General features: G+C 45.9%; 3 protein-coding genes across 4 annotated transcripts in view; 2 read left to right on the plus strand and 1 right to left on the minus strand.

The window, feature by feature from the left end:
• Nucleotides 1–5,456: 5,456 nt before the first annotated feature.
• pmch (pro-melanin-concentrating hormone) lies at nucleotides 5,457–7,476 on the plus strand. The gene is made up of 3 exons (XM_056276707.1): nucleotides 5,457–5,705; nucleotides 7,108–7,243; nucleotides 7,427–7,476. Exons 1-3 carry the CDS (start codon nucleotides 5,457–5,459, stop codon nucleotides 7,474–7,476), a joined length of 435 nt encoding a protein of 144 aa, XP_056132682.1.
• A 153-nt stretch (nucleotides 7,477–7,629) lies between these two features.
• On the minus strand, nucleotides 7,630–19,124 carry parpbp (PARP1 binding protein). Its single transcript, XM_056275907.1, has 9 exons — nucleotides 19,088–19,124; nucleotides 15,788–15,894; nucleotides 14,705–14,875; nucleotides 14,387–14,541; nucleotides 12,236–12,413; nucleotides 11,877–12,055; nucleotides 11,612–11,693; nucleotides 8,937–9,132; nucleotides 7,630–8,323 (listed from the first exon to the last, which is right to left on the minus strand). The coding sequence occupies exons 1-9, from the start codon at nucleotides 19,122–19,124 to the stop codon at nucleotides 8,028–8,030; spliced, it is 1,401 nt and encodes a 466-aa protein (XP_056131882.1). The 3' UTR covers nucleotides 7,630–8,027.
• nup37 (nucleoporin 37) overlaps nucleotides 17,052–19,919 on the plus strand; it is a 13,399-nt gene continuing 10,531 nt past the window's right edge. The window contains exon 1 of one of the 2 annotated variants that reach the window (XM_056275908.1): nucleotides 17,052–17,113. The gene's annotated coding sequence lies outside the window, so the exon portion shown is untranslated. The remainder of the gene's footprint in view (nucleotides 17,114–19,919) is intronic. The other variant, XM_056275909.1, reaches the window with a different exon arrangement.

The following is a 19,919-nucleotide window of genomic DNA, read 5'->3' on the forward strand; positions in this document are numbered from 1 at the left end:
TGGCCTGTGAGTTCTTTTCGTGTCCGTGCACACGCACGGACGCACGCACGCATGCACGCACAAGTCAAGGGGAGGAGGGTGGGGGTGCATCAGGATCGTCTCGTAATTGCACCCTCTCTTACATAATACGATAGTATGGTGAACCCTGCAGAACGAGACGTGCTGTGTGTGAGGAACCCTGCGGGACTTGGACGCGGACTCGGGTCTCTCCGAACACGTGCAGTTTGCTGTAAGGCATAGCTGACCGCTGGCTACACGTGAGGCCATTACTCATACATGACTCAGGCCACCAGAATAAAGCTGAATGACAGAGAGATACTCCGAGGAGAGAGAAAAAAGAAAAGAAAAAAGGAAGTTAGCTACCGAGCTACTGCCAAGTGCAGTCTCCCGCGTGTTCAAGCGACGCGAGATAAGAGGATGCGCACAGTGATGACGCTGCGCCGCCGTTCGCTGTCCGCGCCGGTTAATGAGCGAACATGCGGCCTAACCTGATGAAGTAGCCGTCTTCCCAGTGTTCGAGACCCTGCTTACACTCGGTTTTAAAATGCGTTCTGGGCGATCGGAGCGCAAGAGGACACAGCGGGACACCGCGCCGTTTACACCTGTGTCTGTCATGCGTCTCCAAATGCGTCCCGCTGACCACTTAGTTACGCCGAAGAAGAATAAGAAGATCTCCTGTTACGTCCTTGTCGGGGACGCATCAGGACGCATTAGTGTTTACACTACAAAAGGTATGTGGTCAAATGCGTCCCAGACCAGCTCGGCAAGTGGTTTGAGAAACCGGTTCACAAAACGCGTTGGTGGTCGTTCACACGTGTATTTAGCGCCGTCCACTCGTGATGCGATCGCAAGAAAAACCCCCAAAAACGCATTTTAAAACCAAGTGTAAACGGGGTCTAAGAGGCTAAAACGAGCAGCAGCACGGACGGTGGGTGGGTGAAGTCCCGGTCCAGCCGTCCTGGATGTTATTTCATCCCTTCTCGATGACTAATACGGGATCAATTATGTCACCCTAATGGTCCGATTGCAGCGCGCAGGATTGGACGACTTGGAGTTCAACCAATCAATGGGGAGTGCTCCAAGAAACTGCGCGTGGAGTAAAAAAAAAAAGTATGCGCAACGGTGGATAACAGAGCCACGAGGTGTACATATCAGTTATCGATACATACTCATATCAATGCATATCAGCCGATTACAATCGATAGAGCATGCGCATAAAACAAAACGCCAACTAGACGCGACACGGGGGACACGGCGCGTGATAAGGGGTCGCAACACGGAGACATTTGCAATAACCGCGAGGAGCAGGAAGGTTCTGGAAAGGAACACAATCTTCTCCCATTGATCTCCTTGCACTCAGGATTCAGAGCATCTAAGGACACAGAGTTTGGAGCGAGCCGTGAAACATAATCTCCCCACACTGTTCAGCTCCACAACTTGCACACAATTGTCTTTTGAATGACCTTGTGGTTGATTTTACTACACTCACCAATTTTTTTTACTACTTAAGCTCTTGGTTGCTTTGGAGGAAAAGTAGTTGTGCAGCTTCATCAGTCTCTATCTGTTCTGTTCTTTTTTCTTTTTTTTCTTTCCTTTTTTTTCCCTTTTCTGCAGAAGCACACTGGATTTCATTTATCTGCTCCATGCAGCTAGGAAATAAATTGAACCCCCTGCATTGTCAGCTCAGTCACATTTGTGTCTCTCGTCCAAACTATTCCCATCTCCAGATCCAGGTCTTTCTGACCTGAGTCAACTTTTATGTGTCGGCATAAAATGAGATTGGCCCACAATGGAGGAGGAGGGGGGGGCTACAAAGAGAATTGCACGATGACATGTAAACTGGCGTTCAGCGTTCGAGACTGACAATGCATGCGGGTGAAAAATACACCAAACAAACATCCAGCTAAAAAACAAAACAAAAACAAAACAAAAAAAAGAACACAAAAAAAGATTCCCCCTCTTCCCCAATTTCAGTCGACAGTGGAAATTCACTGAGCCTTGATTATAGCAGGAGCGCGTGTTGGCTCAGCTGTGTGCTTTAAGAATCCATGATGTCAGAGTCTTATTTTCCTTGGAGAGCCTTTCATCAGCTGCATTGTTCCAGGAAACCATGGCCTGTTCTCTCTGGGCAGAAAAAAAAAAGACCTGCCCAATTGCAACACACACGCACTCACGCACGTACGTGCACGGACACGTGCACGCGCACATACATGAACACGCGCGCTCGCATGCACGCGCGCATACGTGCAAGCACATGCATACGCGTGCGCGCACACACACAAGAGCATAAGCGGTCTTTGCACACCGGCAACATCATGCATAAAGCACCAGTGTGTCCCAATTCCCAGGAACTGGAACCTGTCCCACTACGATGACACACTCAATGTTTTTTTAACACCCCCCCCCCGATTCTTTTATTTTCTTCACCATGGTTGGGAGTCAGCGATGAAAGACTGTATTAACACAAGACAAGGAAATAATGTGTTGGCCTTTGGGGGATTATGAAACGATGCTGCTACTAATGTCATATGGCCCCGACTTCTGAGGGCTTTCTTTTGCACACTGGAAGAGAGAGAGACGGTGCAGCCTGTGTGATTCAATTACAGCGCTGGCAACCGACAGGTGTTGCAACCAAGTGGATGGAGTTGACAAAAAAAAAAAAGAGAGAAAAGAAACTGTCTTCGCTGCCCGTTCTGTTATGGGAGAGGATTTCAAAATGTAAAACATGCACAGAACGGAGTCAGATCTTGATAGAGTTATGGCTCCCTGCAGGCCAAAACCCAATAACAAGTCAGTCAGTAGCTTTGTAAACCCTACTTGACAGGAGACATGTTTATGACTTGACAAACGCCACAGGAATCGTGTCTATAATACAGATATCGAGTGCGGTGAGAGGTAATTTGTGAAATGAAGGTCTATACATCCCCATCAAATCACATCTGGCCTTGGCAGTATCATTAAACTGTCTTGACCGTGGTGCTAATGGTGTGTGTTACCGAATTATATGGTAATGTATTCCTCGAAATCACAGAGGAACCAGATCTGGTCCTTCACCCTACCTCCGAGTTCAGTGTGGGCAGACAGGCTAAAACTGAGGTCAGAAGAACCACAGACGCACGGACACGACACGCTGTCAGAGTCAGAGATTATGTAGGACTGGAGACAGAGATGATGTAGGACTGGAGACAGACAGAGATGATGTAGGACGGGAGACAGACAGAGATGATGTAGGACTGGAGACAGATGATGCAGGACTGGAGACAGATGATGTAGGACTGGAGACAGATTATGTAGGACTGGAGACAGACAAAGATGATGTAGGACCAAAGACAAAGATGATGTAGGACCAAAGACAGAGATGATGTAGGACTGGGGACAGAGGTAATGTAGGACTGGAGCCAGAGATGATGTAGGACTGGAGATAGAGATGATGTAGGACTGGAGACAGATGATGTAGGACTATAGACAGAGATGATGTAGGACTGGAGACAGAGGGAGGATCTGAGCCACACATGAACTGTTGCTGATGATGTACAGAGTCACAACTGACTGGCACAGACAGACAGAGATAGATAGATAGATAGATAGATAGATAGATAGATAGATAGATAGATAGATAGATAGATAGATAGATAGATAGATAGATAGATAGATAGATAGATAGATAGATAGATAGATAGATAGATAGATAGATAGATAGATAGATAGAAAGAAAGACGTGAGAGAGAGAGAGAGAGAGAGAGAGAGAGAGAGAGAGACAACATGAGAAAGAGACATAGAGACAGAGAGAGAGCAAGACATAAAGAGAGTGAGAGAGCGAGAGAGACATAAAGAGAGTGAGAGAGAGACAAAGAGAGAGAGAGCAAGAGAGATATAAAGATAGACAGACAAAGAGAGTGAGAGAGACATAAAGAGTGAGAGACAGAGACATAAAGAGTGAGAGAGAGACACAAAGAGTGAGAGACAGACATAAAGAGAGAGACATAAAGAGTGAGAGACAGACATAAAGAGAGAGAGAGAGAGACATAAAGAGAGAGACAGAGACATATATAGAGAGAGACAGAGACATAAAGAGAGAGAGAGACAGAGACATAAAGGGAGTGAGAGACAGAGACATAAAGAGAGTGAGAGACAGAGACATAAAGATAGAGAGAGACAGAGACATAAAGAGAGAGAGACATAAAGAGAGAGAGACAAAGAGTGAGAGACAGAGACATAAAGAGAGAGAGAGACATAAAGAGAGAGAGACAGAGACATAAAGAGAGAGAGGGGGAGAACGAGGTTAGAACAACAGAGCACAGAGCTCAGAAGTTCAGCTGTACTGCTGCTGGAAGGGCTGCAGCCCCGTGGACGAGTTCAGCGCTTCAGCAGAAGCTCGGCCTCTCCAACAAAAATACTTACAAAATAAAGGCTGACTGCTCCAAGTAAAATCACTTCAGCTGGGTTCAATAACTATTATTCATGTCCCATTTCTCCGTGCCTGTGCTATGGCTTCTGTGATGTTAATAAGGTAAGCCCTCGGTCTGTTTTCCAGCGAGCTGGACTCGGAGCCGGCGAGAAGCCCCGTCAGCAACGCCCTCGCTTCTCACCTGGATAACTCCCCCGCCTCTTTCAATCAGCCCATAATTAATACCCCCGCGCGGGTATTCAATAGTCTGACGGTGCTCGTGGCAGGCCGCTCGGGGACACGCAGCTGTGACACACAAGTCACCGGAAAATGATTCATCCTCCTCATCCTCATCACCGTAGGCCACAGCGGGAAGGTCCCGCGAGGGGTGACCTTTGTTCCAGCCGTGTTCCTGCACGGCGGACGGTTAATCACGGGCCCGGTTTCGCTCCGCTGAGTAACACCGTGGTGGGCAGCCAGGGGTGTCTGTCGTTCAATGGACAACTCACAATGGACATTCATTCGGTTTATGACTTTTCATGCTGCGCAGCCCGTCCGTCTCCTGCTGTCCTCATTTCGAAGCATGTGGGTTTTGAGAGACGAGATGTCGAATTAATTTCGCCCCCGTGACCCGCCGAGGGCCTCGATGACCCGACTTTGTTGTGCGGAGGGGGATTACGGCCGCCTTTCCCCGGCCCTCTTTGATTACACGAGCTCATCCCACGTCCAAACTGGAGTAATTCGGCCCTTCACCTTCGTCCTCTCGCTATTGAGCAACCGCACACTGGGGCATGTGGCTGCTCGGCAAAACCGGCGCCACCTCTGAGCTCAAGCTGCAAGCTTTTCGCCGGTGAGATGGACGCATCGCCGCAGGAGACTCCTCAACGTGGTCAAGTATAGCTGCTGCCAGATGGGAGAAGAAGGCATCCTCCACAAAATGCTGTGGTATAAAAAAGGGCGGACAGTACACTGGCGACACTCATTACAGGTGAGCCGAGATCGCCGAGTCCAGTCGCCAAGTCCAGCTTTTCGGTGTCGACGCTTGGTAGGTCGAAATAGTGCAGCTATCATGTTCTCTGTGTACTCTGTTGTCTTCACGCTTGTGCTGTTTTCCGAGTTTGGCGGCCAGGCGGTTAGCCTGGCGCTACCAGCGAGCAACGCAGAGGACGTGATGATGGACCAAGAGAGCTGGGGTTCCCTCCAGGGTGAGGAAGACATGGCCGAGCCCGCCGTCCCCATCCCTTTGAATAAACAACCAACCATCCTGGACAGCAAACCCGAGGAAGAAGGCGGCAACCCCAGGATCATCCTCCTTTCAGTAAGTTGCATATCATCTGGGCTGTCTCACTTTTCTTTTCTTAAGATTATTTTTTTTGGCATTTTCACCTTTATTTGATAGCGATGAGAGAGAGAGAGACAGACAGACAGGAAAGGCACGGGATGACATGCAGCAAAGAGCCTGGGCTGGGTTCGAACCCAGGCCACTGCGGTAAGGACTCAGCCTTAATGTGGTACCACTCTACCAGGTGAGCCACTGGGGCGCCCCCTGGGCCGTCTCACTTTTGAGGAGGTCTTCGTATTCCGGCATTTACAATCTACATGGTATTTTGTGGAACTGGCACTTGCGTTTTCATTTTATGGATCGGTTTACATTCACAAGTTCACCCAGTTTGAAAGTTGATGTCGGATTATCATCACTTAAGGCATCACAAGTAAAGTCAATAGGCAATAATACAATGGAAGGTGCTCGGTCATTTGATTGTGCCAGTCAGTCAAACCTTGTAGACCAGTTGCCAGATTAAATAATTAATAACAGATTAAATAAATTGGATTTAACAAAATTTGAATGGAGATTCTCCATACAAGGGCGGCATGGTGGCGCAGTGATTAGCGCGGTCACCTAACAGCAAGAAGGTCCTGGGTTCGAGCCCCAGGGTAGTCCAACCTTGGGGGTCGTCCTCTGTGCGGAGTTTGCATGTTCTCCCCGTGTCTGCGTGGGTTTCTTCTGGGTGCTCCGGTTTCCTCCCACAGTCCAAAGACATGTAGGTCAGGTGAATCGGCCGTACTAAATTGTGTGTGTATGTGTATGTGTGTGTGTGTGTGTGTGTGTGTCCTGTGATGGCCTGGCAGCCTGTCCAGGGTGTCTTCCCATCTGCCGCCCAACGACTGCTGGGATAGGCTCCAGCATCCCCGCGAGCAGGATAAGTGGGATGGATGGATGGATTCTCCGTACAAATCAGTTTGGGAATATACTTAATCTTAGGCTTTAAAATTCTTTCAAGAGATGTTTCATTGGCTAACACAGTAACATAGTTCCTACTGGGCTCTCCATACATCTACATAAGTATTGTAAGAGGGCCCGGACGGCGTTACTTAACGAGGGTGGGTGATGACACACATGAAACTAATTACTACGTTTGCACATTAGGAAGAATAAGGATGGTCGCTGCTCCCTCACATGGTTTTGTCTGAGACATGCATGGACATTATCGGCATGCTTGGTCTCCTGTTTGTCGTGGACAACGTGGTTATCTCTACATAACGAGAGGCGCAGAGCCGTATGGGTGAACGGAGGCCTCGTAATGAAAAGAGCCGCCGTGGTGTCGTGTGAATTTATGAAGCGGGGTGCGAGAAATTCTGACGCATTTATTCTCTGTGGGGTTTAACGTGAATACGGTTGCCACCCATCATGTATGTAGCTCCTGATGATACCTCCGCAGGACGTTTGGTTGGGAGGTCATAGGCGACGTGGCGTGAAACCAGCCTACGTCCGGAGCCTTCCTCTACTCCCGGGCTCGGCTCACCCTCCTGCAGACCACCTTTTGGAAACGGAGCGCAGACAGACCGACACTAATGGTGAGTTTCACACGCCTGCTCTCCAAAACGTTCTGGGTAACTTTTTTTTTTTTTACAAGGCATTTCTTCATTGTGAACACAACACATGAACACTTTCTGGATGTCTTCACGTTTCTATTCGGCCAAAAGGCTGCATAAAAACGCACATAACTCTTCCTTTTCCTCTTCTGTCTTTCGGCACAGTGCTCCGCTGTATGATAGGAAGAGTTTACCGACCCTGCTGGCGATCATAAATGTGCTCTTCCCTCGCCGTCCTTCATCTGTTGTAAACACTCTTCCTTAGCGTGCTGGACTGTGTTGTGTTGCATTGTATAGATAGTGAAAACACACAAATGTGCAAAACAAAATAAAAGTTTATTAAAACGAACCGTTTGCCACATATTTACAGAGTGTGTTCGGTTGGGGAAATGTACGTGTTGAGCGGATAAACAACTGTGGTTCTGACAATGGGGACATAAACTTGAAGAAAGAAAGGGGGTTTGTTGGCAGCAAGTCTTGGAACAAGGCAAACTACGCTAAACAAATCCCAGCTTCCAATTATCTGCTACCAAAATGGTCCACTAAGGTTTCAGACATTCACATTTTCCACATTGCTCAATGAGTAACAGTAGCCAATGCCATTGTTACTCACAGACATGTACTACTTTTGTTTGACTGGAGAAAACAAGTGCAATAGTCGTTAACGGCCAACATTAGCAGTGTTGTGCTTTGATTTCAGCTAATTCGGTCCATATTGCCACTGCACTACAATCAGTACAACAACAGCAATTGCATTTGCAACAGATTAGACTCTGAAGAAGCTTGTCAGCTTGCCTTGCCCGGATATTTGCTTCTTCTTACTCGGTGCTTTTTGGACATTTTTGGGCATTTTACCCGAGACGCTGGTGGCGGATTTCTTCTGCGGAGGCTGGTTCTCCGATGCACTGTGCTGGTCAGCATCTACCTGCTTCCTCTTACCAGCCTTGCCCTGTGTGTGGACACTGATCTCCTTTCTGCCGCCCTGGAGTCCACTGTTCTGGTCTCTGCATCTTGGCCCGGGCCTGGCCCTCCGCTCCTCACTGTGAGACGTCACGCCCCGTTCTGCTGGGAAAGATGGGAACCGAGTTACAGAAAGCTTAGAGGGTCTGTTTGAAATATCTATATGGCGACGGCGGAGGAAGCGGAGGGAAAAGGTTGTGATGACGTTGCTGATGTGGGCTCTTAGTTCGACCAGCCTGTGTATTTATTCTCCCAAGCTGAAAATCGAGCATTTGTCATGTGACCCGATGATGGAGCAGAGCCTTAATTCCCACAGAGAGACTGAAGGGGTAACAGGCCAACAAAAAAAAGACTGTGTGTGCTTTTGGCTTTTTTTGGGTTTTTTTTTTTTTTTTTACTACAGATGTGGGGTTGAGCAGGTTTTTACAGAATGGGGAATCATTTAATGGTTAATGGTAAGTACCAGTCCCAGGGCTGGGTCTGGGCAGGGTCCAAGGCCGGGGCTGAGAAGGTGGGACTAGGCTTTGGTCCAGTTGTGTGGCGTCAGAGGGAATAAGAAGTCTATCCCAGCACCAAGCGGGGCTGGGAGCGAGTGTGCTGTGCAACTGTTTTTTTTAAATGAAACCTGGGAAATGTTCTCAGCAGGCGGCAGGGAAACATTGCAGTCGTTGATAGAAAAAGGCAAGGTGGATGTGACCTCAGTAAGAGCCTGTACCTGTGCCCGGGTCCTCTATGGGGGAAGTGCACCGCGAGCATTCTTCCTCTGCAGCCGGGGCGGTGCTGCGTTTGGGGGCTGGCTGCACGCAGGTGGGCTGCTGGCTGGTGCTTGGAAAATCCAGCACACGGCCGAGGGGAAGCTCCTCATCTCGGTATGTGCATGCAAACTGAGAGCGGATGACATTGGTTTTGACCTGGAATAAAAAGACAAAAAAAGACTCAGTATCATGCAATTACATAAGCATGTAAACATTTACATGTGTGTCTGTATGACTATAGTATGCACTCATGTTTCTGGGTAGTTGGTCAGTTGTCTCAGTACATGTATTTTGCATTGCTTTGCTAACGACGAGTATAGTCATTCAGCATCTTCATCGAGAGTTTGTTTGTAAATCTGTTATCGCGTCGCCTGTTCTGCCCACTTGCCCTGTTGCACCACATATCATCCTGGAAGAGGAATCCATCCTCTGATTCCTCTTGCTGAAGTTTCTCTTGTTTTTTTTTCTTCCTCCTGGAAACGGTTTTCTGTGAAGTTATTCCTCATACGACTCAGGGGTCCAAAGATGGGGGGGGGTACGTTGTCATTTAGCCTAATTATCTGCTTTTGGAGAATACTATATGAATACAACGTGAATGTTAAGCCCTTAGATGTGATTTAGGGCTGCACAAATAAGGCTGACTTGACTGTGTTAACGATTAGCATTTCAGCTCATTGAGAACCGCTTGGATGGGCTTGTTAAAACAAAGTCAGTGATATCAGAGGACTTCAATTTAGTCCTTGGGGCATAGCGATCCAACACTTCCATCCACTGTTTGATCTAAGCCTGCTCAGGATTACCAGAATCCAAGGATTTCACCCTTCAGGGTAGCAGGCCGCAGTAGGGAAGAGGAATCCGGAGGAAAAAAAAATACAGTGTGCAAAGCTGGGTGGGTCTGCAAAGCACAAAGGGATCAAAGCCTAGGCGAAAGGATTTTCAAAAGAACTTCTCAAAAGAGCACCTAAAACAACAGTAACCCTAAGACTAAGGCGTGCTTTAATAATGGAGCTAAAACTGTAGGCTGCCCTGGTTGCATGCTAATAAAACATATCTGGAAGGGCCCAGAAACAATGGGAGGGGATGGGAGAATGAACAGTGCCAAAATATGACTGACTGAGAACATCTAATCCAATTACAACAGGTGGGAGCCCAATATGGTACCGTGTGGTCAGAAGGCCCTCATTCCACTGGAGGAGGCTGTCCTTAAATAACCCCTGCACACTGCCTGACCCAGTGCTTGAGACACCTGATGAAAAACCAGACTTCCAAGAGCAGAGCAGGTGCAAGCAATTTCTTTAGACCCGCATTTGGATGTGCACTCAGACAAACAAGCCAGGCGATGGGAGTGAGATCGAATGGCAGGTGCACCGTTTGCCCTCCCTGTATGACATTATTTGCCATGTGACATCAATTATCCAGTAATCAGGTGGTACCATTTTGCCGTTATTGACCTGCACAGCATCGCTTGTTGAGCCACTATGCTGTTTGGATCGTCTTTCAGCTCTGGAGAACGTATTGGAAAGATTCCAGATATGGAAACTTTATCTGTCTATCTGTGTGGTGCCAGTTGACGTCAGTGCATGATGAAACTGTTGGAGAGGTCTGGGATAAAGTCACTCAGCAGTCAACAGGAAACAATAACCTTTCAAGTTTCCCCTGCTAGTCAAGTTACGCCACTGATATGGCATCTTCAAAGTGAAATTGATGCAGAAAGCTTCCGCTCACTGAGTTCAGGAAGCGGTGAGCTGCCCAGGGACCATTACAGCGCACTCAAACAGGAAGGCGGCCAGATTGTGGGGAGCTAAAATGACATCTGTGAGCGCAATCAAATTTCATTTGCCATTTCACAAAATGTGTTTAGCATACATGTTTGAAAAGGGGTTCTCACAGTTTATTTCAATTTCAAAAGATCTGTCCCTACCTTTGAATCTAAAGCTGCCCTTGTCGGGGTTTCTTTAGGCGAGTCAGCAGTTGTAGAAACATACAGCACATGTTGCGACGAGGCCAACTTAAACGGGAGAGTGTTCCTTGTGAACGCAACTGCTTAACCGAGATCCTTCAGAGACTCACTCCTCAGTTGCAGCTAACGCTATTGAAATAACAAAAAGCCCATGCACCTTGAAGCCTATACGTCTGAGCCATACAGGAGACAAAGGTTGCTTCGTGCCAATACGACCGTCGCTGAGATTTACTTCTCATAACTGCAACACGAGACTTGGTGAAACATCGAGATGATGACAAGACAAAACATCTGTCGTCACCAGGAGTGCACGAAAACAATCTGGACATCAGATACGCTGTGACACTGTACACCGCAGTGATCAAATTGAGTTCTCGTTTAATGGGACAACCTGTCATGAGAAAGTTGATAGTTTGAATCCCCCATAGATAAGTCGTTTTATCCCATGGATAAAAGGAACACCCTACAACTAACACTTGGAGCTAAAACACAGCTGTACAAACGGAATGGTGGAAGCAAGTTAAGATGAGGGCTTCGGCTAAGCAAATAAATAATATAATACCGCGGAGAAATTACAGGATGTAAAGACATTATTTTCAATGTTTGTACATCTGATTCAATTTGAAGTAACTGATGGTTTGGATTTGGTCTCTTGGATGAAGGGGCCCATGTTACCTTGGGTTTGAGCAGGTCTTGTCGGCTTTGGACTCTGTTCCTCAGGGGTTCTGGAGAACATCCAGTAGGCGCCTCCGGGGATCTGAAGATAGAGCCGTAAGAGAAGAGGTTTATAAATTATAAGAGCTAGAAGGTTACAAGGTTACACTAACCAAGGAATCTACCCATTACGTTTGGCAAATTTGGTGCTCCTCTGTTAGAATGTAACATTGCGAGATTCAAAGCCTTAAGAGTGCCTTTGTAAGAAATGGTCAGTCGTGCCAACCTGAAGAGTGCGAGGACGCAGTTGTCAGTTTCACTGAGGACGGCCTGGTCCTCAGACAGGAGGTCTGCCTTGTTGTGACAAGGAGGAGCCAAGGCCTCCTCATCCAGCATCGCCATCAGCACCTTCACAGTCTCCCGACCTCCGTACGCGGTGCCATGATTGATTGCGTATGCCCTGGGCTGGAAAAACAACACACAACCCAAACAAGAGCACTATTAATTCACAAATCTGTCTGTAAATTAAAATAGCATCAGCATCAAAGTGCAGACTTCAAGGGAGCAGGAACATCACCACCTGCAAGCATAATGCACCCTGACAAAGTTGTTGCTAATGGGCTAAAGGCTTAGTTCATGCATTACCCTGGCTGGACTTATCCCCGTCCCAGTAGCAGTCTGTTTCTGGCTCTGGTTTAGCTCCAAGATCCTCTTTTTCAGGTCTTTTGCAGTCTCTTCGGCTGCAGCATATATTTCATCTCCACTGCTGCGTCCCTTCACCAGCACAGCCCTGATGGCGGCCACCAGCCTGGCTCCACACATGCTGGAAATTGAACACAAATGACCGTCTAATGGAAGAAGGAGGAGTTGTACCAGCTACAGATAAAGTAAAAAAAATAAAATAAAGCTGCATTTGGTTTAGAAAGGAATTGGATTTTATGCTCTCGTAAAAAGATATGTCTACACTGGCTCATGGAATTAATAACCTTAAATAATTAAATGATTCTTTATGACTATCTTGATGATAATATTTTCCATATTGCCCAGCACTACTCTTAATTGAGAAATCTTGTCTTGATCTTTCATCCTTGTTATCCCAATGCACCGCTTCATGACCAAACTGTGCAAAACCCCCCCCCAAAGAAATCCAAGAGCCAAGCTTTCGTACATTTGTTGGAATTGATTTTCCCTTTCAAATACAATCATGAACGAAAACTCGGAGGCAAGGCATCAAGACATTTCAATGAGTCATCCAGGGGCAAAAGAAGCCAGTCTACCATGCCAAGTTAAAAACAAGGTCAAGGTTTCACCCAAAGCCGACTGAACTATCAGTTCATTTGTGTGTTGTTTATCATCTAAGTGCACTGCAGCCCTTTATATTAAAAAGAGATCAGTCAGGGCGTCCGAGTGGCGTGGTGGTCTATTCCGCTGCCTACCAACACAGGGATCGCCGGTTCGAATCCCAATGTTAACCCTACAGACACAATTGGCCGTGTCTGCGGGTGGGAAGCTGGATGTGGGTATGTGTCCTGGCCGCTACACTAGCGCCCCCTCTGGTCGGTCGGGGCGCCTGTTGAGGGGGGAGGGGGAACTGGGGGGGAATAGCGTGATTCTCCCATGCACTACGTCCCCCTGGTGAAACTCCTCACTGTCAGGTGAAAAGAAGCGGCTGGTGAGTCCACATGCATCGGAGGAGGCATGTGGTAGTCTGCAGCCCTCCCCGGATCGGCAGAGGGGGTGAGTGACCAGGACATCTCAGAAGAGTGGGATAATTGGCCGGGTACAATTGGGGCGAAAAAGGGGGAAAAATCCAAAAAAAAAAAAAAAACCCGAGTAAGGTGGAGAGGTAACAGTCCAACCCTGACCTACAAGCTGTGCGAGCCAAGAGTCCCAACCGAAATCATTTAGGGAAACAGATGTTAGCTGGAAGGTGGGGGGGTGGGGGTTGCTCCGAACTCTCCAAAGACGTTTTCCGAGGAAATACAGTCCTCTGCTTAGGGCACCGTACTGTTGGGTTGATGTAATCCTGAGGGTGGGCAGGGGAGAGCCACTTTAGTTGAGCTGACATCCCCCACAGTCTCCCACTACAGAGAAACTGAGACATATCACAGCCCAATCTATTACCATATAACCATTAGAATGACTTAACGGCATGACATAGTGAAACTACACTCGCTACTGAGACCGGGACAAAAGATGGCCACAGATTTACCTCAGAGATTTCAGGTCTGAAATCATTGAACAGCCAAGCCATTTCTGATAAGTACTTTTTGTTGCCTTGCCAAAAGCTTGATGAACATCTCAATCTTTAACAGCATAGAGGGTCATCGAAAAAGACCAGAGTTTGATGATAATTCAACAAAGCAAGTCATCCTCAAGAAGGAACACATTATTAACGTTTAGAAAAATGGACTTTCATGTTGCAGAGATAAACATGCTTTAGCAATTCTGATGCTATCATGAGACTTTATGTTGTAGGTCATTAGAGGTTTCTGAAGGAAAGAAAATATTGACCGGGGTGCCCTGTGATGGGACAGGTGGGATTTGATGCCTTGGTTAAACAGATAATGAATATCTGCAAAGGCATCTTGATGTTGTCGACCACAGCGTTCAGTCGGCCGCCAGCTGGCCCTCCACGAAGGCTGTGGGTGAGCTCAACAACGACAGCAAAACAGTAAAGAGGAGAGAGAGAGAGAGAGAGAGAGAGAGAGAGAGAGAGAGAGAGAGAGAGAGAGAGAGAGAGAGAGAGAGAGAGAGAGAGAAAGAGAGAGCCAAGTTCTTTCCTGCGGTGTGTACCTGGGGTCAGGGATCTCTCCCAGGATTTCCTCTAGGTTGTCTAAAAACTGGACAAAGTCAGACAAGCCTTGGATATGCTTCCTCAGTGGGTCAGACGGTGCAGGAGCATAGCCTTTTCCTCCCAGCTGGATGGCCCTCACAAAAGAGGTTGCAGCCTGCAACAGAAGAAAAAAAAACCCCATAAGCAAACCTTGAGTGATAAAGGGTTACTTTATTCAAATTTTAAAATTCTAGTTTCAGCTCTGCCGTTATATAACAAAGCGTAAATACTTCATCGCTCAAATGTAAGTGCATGTACGGGGTGACTGCGTTTCTTACCAAAAAGAGTGAAGTGCTGTTGTTGCGGGCAGCGCGCTTTAAGTCAGTAAAAGCTGCTCGCCCAAGTGAGCGACTTGGGATGTCAAGGGTTCGTGCCAGGGCCATGTTATTCTTTGAGTTCACGAGCAGATCCAGGTAGGAACAGAAAACCCTTCTCACTGCCGTTTTCACCTGTTAAAGACAAACAGGCGCATTAAACGACACCCCATAGGCTCGACGGGATGGAAAACAAATGGAAACGTGAATTAGTGCTGCATTTGATTAGAGGCCTCTGCAGGTCACACTCCTCAACAAGCTATGGGGTTGTGCAAACTAATTAAATTCACAGAGAGGAGCAGCCCATAACCTTGACAATGTATTTCAACATAAACCTCATGAATTTCATCACCCTAGCTGGTAGTGCAGCAGCAGGGCATTACTAACCACTTATAAATCAGCAAATGACAGTGAGCAACTGCAGGGAGAGACTATTACAGGAGCCCTACATCTAGCCCCAACACTGTGTTGTGTTTTAAAACTGCTTGGTAATCTAATTCACATTGCACTCTAAATCTAAGTGATATGATTTAGAGTTCCTGTAAATATGAGCCAGGCAGGTTCTAGAGAGAAACTGAGAGCAGAGAAGACTTAAAAAAAAAGATGAATGAATTCTTGCCAGTGGGGAAAAATGTGATAGTCAAACGTTGCCGTTGGCCAGTGACATGAGCCAACATAACCTTTCGTATTGCTAACACAATCCTTATGAGTGGGGGGAGGGTAAAGTGGAAATAGGGAGTTATTTAGTTATTAAAAAATAATTTATATTTTTTATTACTGGATGAGAGACTGCAAATAGAACTGGGCCTACCTGTGAGCTGCAAGGCCTGCATTTACTGGATGGTGTTGAAAGGACTGAGGAATCCATCTGATCTGAGACCACTTCGCTACCTGATAAAAATTGAAATAGCTGGACCTTGGCAAAGGAATAAAACATAAATGCAGAGATAAGTGGCTGGCATCTTTGACACAGCAGTAGCTGATCAGATCATCAAAAAAAAACCAAACCCAAAACCATCAGTCTGGTTCCAATCAGATCCTGCTTACCGGGCTCACAAGTTCCTCTGGGTCCGAGTCTGCTCTCAGCTGTTTGTACATAGAGTGGACATCAACCAGGTCCACAGTGTTGGAGCATTTTAGGAAGGTTTCATATGCTTCCAGGATGAGATCATAGCTCTCGGGGCACACAAAGTCGTGGAGAGACAGGTGAAGTTTGTCTAACAGCAAGTATTTCCAGGTCATCAAAACATCACTCAGACCCACTGTGAACTCTCCTCTCTCCTGTCACAGGAAGAGCGAAAACAGCAAAGACAGCTACCATAATTGCCTGGAACCAGTCACATTTTCAAGGCAGAGAGAGACCTTCCCCCATTATCCAAAGATGGGCCATGAGCGGTCTCAACAGGAAATCTGTGGTAATGTCATCAGTCATAGACAAGGTGGCAGCAGGCCTAATGATTCATCCTGGCAGATGGTTGGTTCATTTTAACTATGTCATCGCTTTTATGTGAGTGTAGCTCATAAAGCTTTGTATTGGGGTGGTTAAACTGTATACAGCCCAGGATACAGGTTTGAGACCAGTAGTAAGGAGTTCTGGTAGTTACCTGTTTATTAACCTCTGCCATAGCCAGCTGCAGAGCCATCAACATCCCATCAGCTCCATGGATGGTGGTCCTCTCTGACTCGAGCAGTTTGTGGCATTCCCCCCTGAATATTTTCACCATTGTCTTCATATTTTCTTTGTGAGCCATTTTCCTACACAAGAGGATGCTTTTCTCTCAGTATGTGGCAAAATGGCACAAAATAATTGAATAGGCTCATCGCTCTCTCTCACACACGCACACACACAAACACACACACACACACTTAAAAAATGCACTTCCAAAATATATACAGAAAACGCATACCAAATACGTAACGAAGAACTTGCTCCAACGGAAAAGTTTGCTGGGTTTTGGTGATGTTTTAAACTTCTGCTATTGTTGTAAGTCACACATCTACCGACTAAAACACCGGCTGCCGGTTTGAAATTTTAAATTGCCTGGAAAAACAATTGCTCTGGCCAATCAGAGAAGTTTGTTTTACTCTCCGTGGCTAATGGGGGGGAGAGTTCCTTAACGAAAAGATGTTCAGGATATTTTTTAGAAATATGTCTCAGAAATTAGTTGCATTTGAAGAATAGTAAAATAAAATAATCCATTTCAATTGTATACGATGCAAATATAACGAGTTAGTTTTTTCTCCCCTCGATTTCATTCTCTATCGTCCCCCCACCATTTGCCAGTGAATGGTATATTCCGGCCACTACCCGGAAAAGGTTGAAAACATCTCCAACACGTTCAACGTTGAGCTCAAAAGTTGTGGATTAGTCCGGTACTGTACACCAGCCGTTACTGCGTTCTGAAGCGAAATGTGACTTTATATTAGATGAAAATGTTTATTGGCTTACCGCCGAATGGTTGTACGTGTAAAGATATAGTCTTGACGAGGGTTATATAGCTAGCGTTAACGGCTAAGTTGTATTGCTGCACTCACAGCACTGTCCGGGGCCTATATAGCATACTCGTGTAGTACCAGAGGCTACAGGGACGGATCATCCCAGTATACGTATAGTCTCATGTTGTGTGTGTGTCTTATTAAACATGGAGTTTATCACATAGAATTTAAATCGTTGGTGGTAGCTGTATTTCAAGATCTTTGTACTACCCAACACGAGGAAACGTGGTGTGTTAGCAGTAGTGCTACAGTTTAGATATTTGTATTGAGTTCAGTGTTATGTGGCCTAAGCACATTGTAGGAACTGAATTTCTCTTAGAGGTTATATACCTCTATATATTGTCACTGGTTCCCTTCTGGCTAAACTGACTACTTTTTTTTTTAATTCATGCATTAGTTTGATACCACTAGCATCTACAAAATATTTGCTCACAAATATAGAATGGCTTGGATGTGTATGAATGTAATGATGAATGAAAGTAATTTAAAAAAATGATTTCCCTCTCCATAAATACCAGTTTAATTATGTAGTAGACATAACAGTTGCCAAGACAGCATCTTCTCGTTTATTTTTCACCATGATCCAATTGAATAAAAAAAAAATACAGTGACATTTCCATATGTATTACAGTATTTACTGAGGCAGGCGATACACTGCCAATTATGAAAATTTAATCTGAAATTGGTTCAACAGATGGCAATACATCAAACCTGCTAATCTTTACGGTTGTTTCGTTTGGTATTCAAAGAAGGTTGAATCAGTTCATCTGGATACGTTCATTGACAGATGCGTTTCATCACTCAACGAAGTGACATCTTCAGTCTCAACTGACTGCAGGTATCCCCACCCCTTACAAACAATACAGTGCAATACAGTTGCATAACGACTGAAACCAATGACCAGTTGGAAATATGGGTGCATATGAAACTGGTCATTGGTTTCAGTGACTCATTAACTAGAGTTTCAATGGCCATGTGTACTATTCACAGAGGATTTGGGAGTGTTTACAGTCACAGCGATGGCATGGTGACAGATGTACTCTTAGCCCCCCCCCCCCCCCCCCAGTTCAGGGATGCTCGTTCCCTCTTCACATAGATGGCCTCTTTGACTCCCCTTCAAACCCATCATCCTTGAAAGGGTGTGGGGTGTGTGTGTGTGTGTGGGGGGGGGGGGGGGCTAAGAGTACATCTGTCACCATGTCATCGCTGCGATTGCAAACGTTCCCAAATCCTCTGTGAATAGTACACATGGCCGTCAAAACTAGTTAATGGTCACACCCATATTTGCATATGAAACTGGTCGTTGGTTTTGGGCATTCTGCAGCTGTACTTTACTGTATGGCCTGTCCGGGGTGTCTCCCCGCTTGCTGCCCAAAGAGTGCTAGGATGGACTCCAGCATCCCTGCAACCCTGAGAGCAGGATAAGCGGTTTGGATAATGGATGGATGGATGTTTATAAGGGTGGGGATACCTGCAGTCAGTTTAGACTGAAGGGGTCACTTAGTTGAGTGATGAAACGTATCTCTCAATAAACGTTGTATCCAGACGCACTGATTCAACCTTCTTTGATTTTCTTACCTGGATTATTGAGCATGCCTCAGGACACTTTCTTTTGGTAGCTTGAGATTAAAGTAGTCAACATTAGCTATGCTATATAGCCTTTTTTTATTGATGGCCATGAATGACCCTGTTGGTTGAAAGTATTGAGAGTTTGGTTAGTAGGACAATTGTTTAGCGAAAGTAGAGAATAGCAGGGATGTGATGGGTTTAAGGTGCAAAATCAGCATCGACATAATTTCCCTGTCCAAGGCGGTTGTTGCCAAATTTTAACTAGTGACAATAAAAGGTCACCATATTGCACATCCTGGTATACAGGTGTGAGCTCCATAGCTCTACTGATTCCTACTCTGGCTTTATCACCCCACAGCCTTTCTTCTACAGTGTTTTAAACCTTTCTATGGTATGCTTACTTGATAATGGGTGATACTTTTTTCCAATTTTCAATATGGGGTCGCACATAAGGTGGCAAGATTTGACTTACCTGGCAGACAAGCGTTTTGCAAAAGAAACAAGACTTGTTAATGCTCAGTAATGTGTGGTTAAGGCCTTATGGTGATCGATACCGACCAAGGGATCGATGTTTGTTTAAATGTGGCCCATGAATATCTAGGCTTAGATTTTATGGATCGTTTGTTAACTCTCACATTTTGGAAATAAAATGCATAGTTCCTTTAGTGGGAATCCCTCATATCCTAGCTTAAGTGTAAGGATGAACTATTTCAAGCACTGTGATCGGAGGGAAGACAATTGGTCACAAAACTGACAATCTATAATTTCAGTCATTAAAGCTGCTACAAGGAGTTTTTCATTGATTATTAGTCTTAGTTTAATTGTGATGCCTCTGTATGACCGACATGATGAAATGAGCCCATCGCTGAGAAGATATTGGTATATAACGATTTCAAACGCATGTCTTAGGATGGGATTCCAAGCGAAATCTGACAAAACGATTTACAGCATACTGACAGACAGGATACATAGCCACATTACCTCATTTCTGTTTATCTGGAAACCAGCTGTTTTTCGAAAACACCAATGCATCTTTCACTCTTATCTTCAAAAAAAAAATTATTCGAAACAAAATGCATGAGGTGCAAGCGGGTGGATGGAGATCTTTGCAACA

The sequence above is a fragment of the Lampris incognitus genome, chromosome 3, assembly GCF_029633865.1.
Source record: "Lampris incognitus isolate fLamInc1 chromosome 3, fLamInc1.hap2, whole genome shotgun sequence".
NCBI classification, from domain to species: Eukaryota; Metazoa; Chordata; class Actinopteri; order Lampriformes; family Lampridae; genus Lampris; species Lampris incognitus.